This window comes from Cebus imitator, unplaced genomic scaffold (assembly GCF_001604975.1).
Source record: "Cebus imitator isolate Cc_AM_T3 unplaced genomic scaffold, Cebus_imitator-1.0 Scaffold441, whole genome shotgun sequence".
Taxonomy (NCBI): domain Eukaryota; kingdom Metazoa; phylum Chordata; class Mammalia; order Primates; family Cebidae; genus Cebus; species Cebus imitator.
In genome coordinates this window covers 1,703,680-1,712,060 of record NW_016107756.1, presented here as the reverse complement: position 1 = coordinate 1,712,060, position 8,381 = coordinate 1,703,680, and the positions used below count along the sequence as shown (strand labels likewise).

Below are 8,381 nucleotides of genomic sequence, written 5' to 3'. Positions count from 1 at the left end.
GCGCTAAAATCTGAGCAACCCACCGCGCCGGCCAAAACAGCGGCGTTATGATTGATGGTGTTTTTCTGACTCTGCACCGAGAACCGCCGCACCAAGGCAGCGGCAAAACCACCTCACCGGCCTCAAGAGTCGTGCTGGTGACCCGTGGGGCTCCTCCACTGGGAATCTCCTGGTGCATGAGCAACAAAAATTGATCTGAAAGTGTGGCATCCTCTCATTCTCTGTGCTTTCAGTGGGAGCTACAGTCCCGAGCTGCTAGTGATCAGCCATCTTGGATCTCTCTCCTGGACTCTGAGCTTTCTGCCCTGCCATCCTCAGTACTGGCCTCTAGCCTCTGGCTTACCTCATGGTTCAGGGTGGCTGCTGGAGCTCCAGCCATCCTATCTACTCTCCAAACCAGCAACAGAAGGAGGAACAAGGGCGGCACGCGTAGTGAACCTTTCGGCTAAGTCAGTCTCTTTCAAAATTCCACACCTATCCATTTAACATCTCGTTAATCATACGGCCCACACCGTCAGGAAAGGTGTTTTTTAACTGGCTGCCAGGTGCACTGCTGCTCCGAGTACAGTAGGGTTTCTGTTAGTTGGAGGGGAAATGGATATTGGCTGCCAGCAGCCTTGTCAGGCACAGCTTGTGGGGGCGTGTCTGAGACACATGAGCGAGCTCTTTCTTGAGCTGTGGTGCCCAAGCCACTGTCTAAGCAGCATACCCACCCGTGGCCTTCGGAACCTGAAGCCTGTGCCCAGGAGGTTCCCATCTTCCTTCCCCAGGGCTCCTGCCTTCTCTGAGGGTCGGTTTCCCCGGCTTTTCTGTGTCCCTCATGGGGCCAGACTCTGGCCAACTGGGTGCTGCTGTGCCTCTTCCTCCTCCCCTGGAAGGACCAGTTCATATCCTGACAGCCACAGACACAGGCATCCTGGTCTCCAGGGACTGGGCCTTATGTCCTAGGTGTGTGGTGTACACGCATCTCAGTGGGGGAGGGGCGCCTCTGGGTCCCGCCCAGGCGTGGGGTACACGCATCTCAGTGGGGGGAGGAGCGTCTCTGGGTCCTGCCCAGGTGTGTCGGGTACTACACGCATCTCAGTGGGGGGAGGGGCGTCTCTGGGTCCCGCCCAGGTATGTCGGGTACACGCATCTCAGTGGGGGAGGGGCGTCTCTGGGTCCTGCCCAGGTGTGTGGGGTACATGCATCTCAGTGAGGGGATGTCACTGGGTCCTGTGGTTCATGCAGGCGCCGGTCTAGGGAAGAGACAGTCCATGTCCCTGGCAGCTGAATGGGGCCTCGTCTGAGGGACGGGGACAGGCAGCTGACAGGAGCAGGTGCAGCGAGCCTGGGGGCGGCGCTCAGCTGCCAAAAGGCCAGATTGGAGGGAGCGCGGCCGTGGCCAGGCGTCCTGGTGACCTGTTGACACTGTTCCCCGGCTGCAGCTGCCTGCGGGCTGGTGTGTTGTGGCAGAAGTGGGAAGGGCTGGGCCCCGTGGAGAACTTGGCAGAAGCCTCAGACCCGACAGACGGTGCGTTCCTCCACTCATTCATTCACTCCATGTGCTTCCCCAACAGCCTCCCACAGGTTGGTTCATGGGTGCTGGGCATGCAGTGATGGCTGAGGCACCCACCTCCTGCCCCAGGGGGTCAAGGACAAAGGGGCAGGACTCACTAGGGCGCCAGGGGGCCATGTGCTGTGGGGAGGACGAGCTGGGGGAATCCATGCGGGCAGATGACAGGGCAGGCCCAGCCAGCGCCCCTCACGCGGGGCAGGATGCAAAGCTGCCTGGCGGGAGTTGGCCTGGAGTTTCTCGCGGAGAGATTAACAAGTGGACACTGCTGCTGCCACTGGGCAGCCCCTTGTGTAGGAGGCTCTGCTGGCCCCGGGGCTGCCAGGGAGTCTGGGGGACGGGCAGAGTGATGGCGTCTCCAGTACCCGCCGCTGGCGGTGCCCGCTCCGTGCGGAGTCTTACCCCTGCTCCGAGGTGAGTGTAGGGGGTGTCCATGCCCCCGCCAGCCCCAGAAGCAGCACCCCACACTCTCCATTCCTGGCTGTGGGGGTCACGGCTGGCAGAGGGAAACAGGCCAAGGGGCTGGGGCCGGTGGGAGGGTCCTCCTGGGTGCAGGGGCCTTTCCGAGGCCGCCCTTGTAACCTTCTGGGAAGGTGTGAAGCCCCGGGTGCTGCCCTGCACACCCCCTCACTGCACTGGCTCAGCGAGGGGGGTGCCCCAGGCCTGGGCTCTGGAGCCCGAGTGGTGCTGGCAGCCCCGGGTGGGGGATGTTAACGGGCTCACGTCCCCCGCCGCCTTCCTTCCCCCCTCCTCTGAGCTAAACCCGCCTTGGAGTGATGGAAATCAGCGCTGGCTCCGAGGAGTCTGCGGGGCGCCCCGTCCCTGCCAGGCCTGGGCACCGCCTCCCCGCCCACACCCTGCTGCCCTGGGCACCCATCCTCCGCGCAGGGCCCTGTTCCGAGGGCCGAGGGCTACCCCCGGCCCCCCAAGGGAGTGGACTCGGTACAAACGGCTCCCCGGGGAGGAGGGCCGCGGGAAGTGGCATGGCCCGGCCCGCCCCCACCCCCTATTCCCTATAAAAAGCAAAATGGTGACTCAGAGAGGAGAGTTGGACGCGTCCTGCCTCCTGCTCCCTCTGTTAATTTGTACACTCAGAACTCGGCAGACGGCAGAGGAAACGGCAGCTTGAAACGCGCGGCTGCAGCGCTGCTCCGTGGGGACCCACAGCCGAGCCGTCCTCCCCGACGCCAGCAGCCCGCGCTGGGCCGACCCCGCGCAGACCCCGCCAGGCCGGCGTGGATGGTGCGGCCGGGGCCATGGCAGCCGGGGGCCGTCGGCGGCGCCCACTGCGCTACCAGTCCCTGGCGGCCCTGGTGGAGGATTCTCAGTGGCCTTTCTTGTTCCTTGTCTCAGACTTCAGCTACGCCGCGGACGACTACGACGCCGAGGGGCATGAGGAGCAGAAGGGGCCCCCCGAGGGCTCAGAGGCCATGCCCTACATCGACGAGTCGCCCACCATGTCCCCGCAGCTCAGCGCCCGCAGCCAGGCCGGCGGCGACCGCGTCTCCCCGACTCCGCCCGAGGGGCTGGCTCCTGGGGTAGGTACCCCTGCGTTTCCTTCTGGGGGTGGGGGGCCGGCTCTGCTCGGTGGTCTCGAGGGGACGGGGCTGGAGATGCTGGGACCTGTCTGGGGCCCGCTCAGGCTCAGGCTCCCTCCCACCTGCTTTGCCAGCACTGCCCATCTCTCCCCTCTGCCCCATCTGCCCCCCAGGCCTCCGGACCCCTCCCCGCCTCTTGGAGCTTTTCCTTGTCAGCCCCTCCTCAGGAGGACCAGGCTTCCCCCCGCCCCCCGCACCCAGGCTGGGCCCGGGCTGCACACAGGCCTGCGGGCTGCAGGCGTTCGGATGCCGCCACCGCAAAGCCGAGGCTGCGCCGGGCTCTCCCCTGTGGGGCACAAGAGCGGCCCCTCCGGCCGGGTCCGTCCACTCTGGAAGGGAATAAAGCTGGCCGCGTCATTCTCCTTGTTGACGGAGATGAGAGCTGTGCTGGGGAAGGGGTGTGGAGCGTGAGCCTGGTGGGGACACAGCCTGGGGGGTTTGACGTCCTGGCCATTAACGCTGTTCCCGGTGACAGGCCAGGCTGGCCGGGCGCAGCTGTGTGGGCGCGGCTGAGACACGTGAACGAGCAAAACAGATTCCGGGGGGCTGTGCCCGGAACATCCAGGCCGGTCCTGTGGCAGGGGGAGTGGGAGTGCCCAGCCTCGCTTGGTCTGGTCGTCTGGGCGTGTTTCGTGGAGGTCTCTCTGTTCTGCCTTCTGGCTTTCCCAGAGGAGCGATCCCTGAGACGCCATGTGCCACCTCTTCCTCCTGGGGGGGCCGTGCCCCCCACTCCGGCCGAGGTAGCCTGGACGCTCCCGTTCTGAAGAACCCCCTGCCCTTTCCCTTGCCAGCCTCCTTGGCCTCCCTCCACCCCCCTGCAGAGCTCTCACCCCCCTCTTCACACTTGGGGGATGGGGAGGGTGTTATAGCCTTTGGTAACCAGGGCCTTGGCAACGGGCTTCCCACTTGGGGGAAGCCACATTGTTGCCGTGGCAACGGAGGCCGAGGCAGAGCTTAGCACAGCCCAGCAGGGCAGGCTTGGGAAGGGCTGGCGGGGGGTCGGTGGGAGGTCGAGGGGCTGGCGAGGGTGAGGGTCGGCATCGGGACCCCCAGCTGGCATCCTGGAGTGTTGCTGACCTGCAGGGGCAGGTTTTTCACCCTGGCCTCCGGAGGCATCAGGCTCAGGATACAAATAGTACCCAGCGAGGCAGAGCGGGTCTTTGGGGACCTGAACGGAGGCCACCCAGGGGACAGCAAGAAGGAGACTCGCTCCTATCCCTGCCCTCAGCTCCTGACCACAGCAGGGCTCAGGGCCCGGCCTGGGGACTCAGCGCCCACCCACTGTGCGCAGCTGTGGGAAAGTCCTGTGGAAGATGCTGCGGAAACCCGGTGTAGGCAGGGTCTTCACTGCCGCCCGTCCCCGGGATCCCGGTGTGGGGCAGGGTCTTCACCGCCGCCCGTCCCCGGGATCCCGGTGTGGGGCAGGGTCTTCACCGCCGCCCGTCCCCGGGATCCCGGTGTGGGGCAGGGTCTTCGCCGCTGCCTATCCCCGGGCTGGGCCACCTCCCTCTTTGCTCCCAGTCCCCAGTCCCTGTCCTTGTCACGTGACCACCCTGCTGACTCCCCCCTCCCCGCCCCCGTGTGCGTGGATAATTCCTCAGGCCACCAGGTTTCTTCTGTTGGGAGACAGATCACGGGTGTCACGCTCCGAGGCTTCGTAGTCTTTGTGGCTGGTGTTTTGCGTGGTAGCTCACCAGGGACCACCTTGGTGTGAGGACCTTGAAATCCAGAGATGCTGGAGTGACAGCCCCTAAAGTGCTGTAGCTCCCAGGGTTGATGTTTACACCATTGGTTACAAGCCGTGCAAGAAGGGGCAGGAGGGAGCAGCTGTCCAGCCTGGGATCGCCCTGAAAAGATTCTGTCCTGTGCACCTGCCTTCCCTCCTGGGGCAGCGTTTCTGCCCCTTCTGCTGGGTCACTTGCCCCACCTAGTGGACTCTGCTAGTATTGCTATTTACACGGGCGACTGGAGGGAGCTGACCCCAGTTCCTGAGTCATTGGGGATGTTTTGGTTAAAAATACGAATAATACAAGACTGAGGTTTCTGCAGCTTGACTTGCTTATTTGGCCAAGCAGGTCCCCTCCCCTGCCAGGCTTCCTGCCGGGACCTTGGGAACAGCGGGGACTTCTGGACCAAATCAGACAATTGTTCTAGGCATTCAGATATCTGGCTCTTGCACAGCCTGAGCCTTCCCACCCAAGTATGCCGCCAACGGGAAGCTAGAGGTTTAGGCTTTTTCTTTTTCTTTCTTTCTTCTTTTTTTATTTGAGATGGAGTCTTACTCTGTCGCCCAGGCTGGAGTGCAGTGGCGCGATCTCTGCTCACTGCAACCTCCGCCTCCCAGGTTCAAGTGATTCTCCTGCCTCAGCCTCCTGAGTAGGTGGGATTACAGGCACCTGCCACCACAGCCAGCTAATTTTTGTATTTTTAGTAGAGACAGGGTTTCACCATGTTGGCCAGGCTGGTCTTGAATCCCTGACCTCAGGTGATCCACCCGCCTCAGCCTCCCGAAGTGCTGGGATTACAGGCATGAGCCACCTCGCCTGGCCTCCCCAAGGTTGAGTCTTTGTGTTAGTCAGCGTTCTCTAGAGAAACAAGACCAACAGAGTGTGTGTGTGTGTGTGTATTTTTACATACAAAGAAAAAAATTTTTTTTTTAAAGACGGGGTTTCACCATGTTGGTCAGCTGGTCTTGAACTCCTGACCTCAGGTGATCCACCTGCCTTGGCCTCCAAAATGCTTTGATTACAGGCGTGAGCCATCACGTCCAGACGTATGAAGAAATTTTTAAGAAGGAGTTGATTCAGGTGATTATGAAGGCTTAGAAATCCTAATTGCTGCAGTCAGTTGCTGGAGACCCAGGACAGCCAGTCTGAAGTCCCCGTCCAAGTCCAAAGCCCTGAGAACGGGAGAGCCAGTGATATCCATTCCAGCTGGAAGCCAGCACACTCGAGGTGCAGGAAGACCTGGTGTTTCAGTCCTAGTCCAGAGGCTGGAAAAGGCCAGCCCCCAGCTCAGGCTCAAGTGGTCAGGTGGGAGGAGCTCCCGCTTACTCTGCCTTTGTGTTGATTCGGGTGTTCTTCGGACTGGATGAGGCCCACCCACCCTGGGGAGCGTGCTCAGTTTTACTCAGTCCGCCAACACAGATATCAGCCTCATCCCAAATGCTTCACAGATATGTTCAGATTAACATCTGGACAAACATCTGGCAGCTTGCGGCCCAGTCAGGCTGACCTAGAAAACGAACATCACACTCTTACTCCCTGAGCAGCCCAGGGTGGAAAACACGCAAGCTTTGCACAGATGAAAATCCGTGACTCTCAGACTGGGCGAGGTGGCTCGCGCCTGCAATCTCAGCACTTTGGGAGGCTGAGGCGGGCAGATCACCTGAATTCAGGAGTTCGAGACCAGCCTGGCCCACATGGTCTAACCCCGTCTCTACTGAAAATACAAAAATTAGCCGGCCATAGTGGCGGGAGCGTGTCATCCCAGCTACTTGGTAAGCTGAGGCAGGAGAATTGCCTGAACCCGGGAGGCGGAGGCTGCAGTGAGCCGAGATCATGCCATTGCACTCCAGCCTGGTGACAGAGCGAGACTCCATTTCAAAAGGAAAGAAAATCTCCTGCTCCTTAGCTGTGAGACACTGGGCACATGTCCTCACACTGCAGAGCCCCAGTCAGCGCCAGGCCCAGCTTCCCAAAGTACACAGCCCAGGGCCACCAGGGCCCACGAGACTTTTCCCATCAGACTGTAGAGGGCTGGGAGACCAACGCACCGCAAAGACCCCATCTGGTAAATATCAGCTGCACAATGACTGAACCTGCTTTGGCAGTCCATCTCCTTTCTGCCAAGTGTGGTGGCCCCAGGGAAGCCGGGTCTCTGTGGTATTGGCAGGACGCGCACCTCCCCGCCCCCTGCATCACGCCTTCCACAGCCTTGCTCTCCGCCCTTGTCTTGGTCTGTCTCCCCAAGATAGGCATCCTGCAGAGGTGTCAGGATGAAACCTGAAGGCCTGCCCCATGAGCCCTCCCCGAGTCCAGGCTGAGCAGGGCACCATGGCAGGGCCCGGGCCACAGACCTCTGGTGGCTGCATTCAACGGAGAGTGCCCGGTTTCATGCTGAGAAGGAAGGACCAGGACGTGTGTCGGCTGACACGTGGGGATGTAGGGTCCTAAGCCAGGACCCTGGTCTTACAGAAAATGCCACATGCCAGAGAGTCCTCTGTGTCCCCTCTGGGAAGCTCAGTGAAAAGGGGCTGCAAGGCAGAGAGAAGGTCTGGGTTTTGTCCCAGCTCTACGACTGTCTCCCTGTGTGGCCTGAGAGGTGTCCCTCACCCCGCCCTGAGCTGCAGTTTGCCCATCTGTAGAGTGAGGACGCTGAGAATTTCCTCCCGCCTGACCTCACACTGAAACCTCACAGCTGTTGTGGTTTCTGTGAGATGGTGTTTGGCAGAATGCTTTGTCAATGTGAAATTGAAATGGGGGTTAGACTCCGGGGTTCAGGCTTCAGCCTGCAGGAGAATCTGAAGATAAGGGTGGAGGTGAATTGAAATCCTCACCATCGGCCGGGCGCGTGGCTCATGCCTGTCATCCCAGCACTTTGGGAGGCCGAGGCGGGTAGATCATCTGAGGTCAGGAGTTCAAGACCAGCCTGACCAAAATGGTGAAATCCATCTCTACTAAAAATACAAAACAATTTAGCTGGGTGTGGTGGCAGGTGCCTGTAATCCCAGCTACTGGGGAGGCTGAGGCAGGAGAATCGCTGGAACCTGGTGTGAGTGCAGAGGTCGCGGTGAGCTGAGATCGAGCCACTGCACTCCAGCAGCCTGGGGGAGAGTGAGGCTCCATCTCAAAAGAAAAAGGAAAAAAACCCTCACCATCATCCCTTTCATCCCCCTCTTCCTCCACGTCCTCCTCCTCCTCATCACAGCTGCTTAGAGAGGCTTGTGCTGAACCTCTGATGTGTGTGGCCTTCACTTAAGGCCCTCAGCAACGCTGTGAAGCAGATGTTGTGACCACCTCCACGTTACGGGTGAGGAAAGTGAGGCGCAGAGGTGACATAATTTGCCTGAGATGGGCTGGGCATGGTGGTTCACTCCTATAATACTGTCTGCATGAGAAGCCGAGGCAGGAGGATCTCTTGAGCCCAGGAGTTAGAGGCTGGAGGTGCTGTGATCACACCTGTGAGCAGCCATTGTCCCCCAGCCTGGGTGACAGAGCAGGACCCTG

At 60.7% G+C, this 8,381-nt stretch overlaps 1 protein-coding gene across 3 annotated transcripts in view; it reads left to right on the top strand.

Annotated features, from left to right (window-relative positions):
• Positions 1 to 8,381, top strand: part of LOC108290716 (active breakpoint cluster region-related protein) — a 165,279-nt gene that overhangs the window by 53,961 nt on the left and 102,937 nt on the right. For 2 of the 3 annotated variants that reach the window (XM_017510607.2, XM_017510604.2), the window contains exon 2: positions 2,909 to 3,093. In XM_017510607.2, the coding sequence (XP_017366096.1) occupies positions 2,986 to 3,093 (108 nt within the window). In that variant the 5' untranslated portion in view covers positions 2,909 to 2,985. Of the gene's footprint in view, positions 1 to 2,761; positions 3,094 to 8,381 lie in introns of those variants that run through there. The other variant, XM_037732113.1, reaches the window with a different exon arrangement.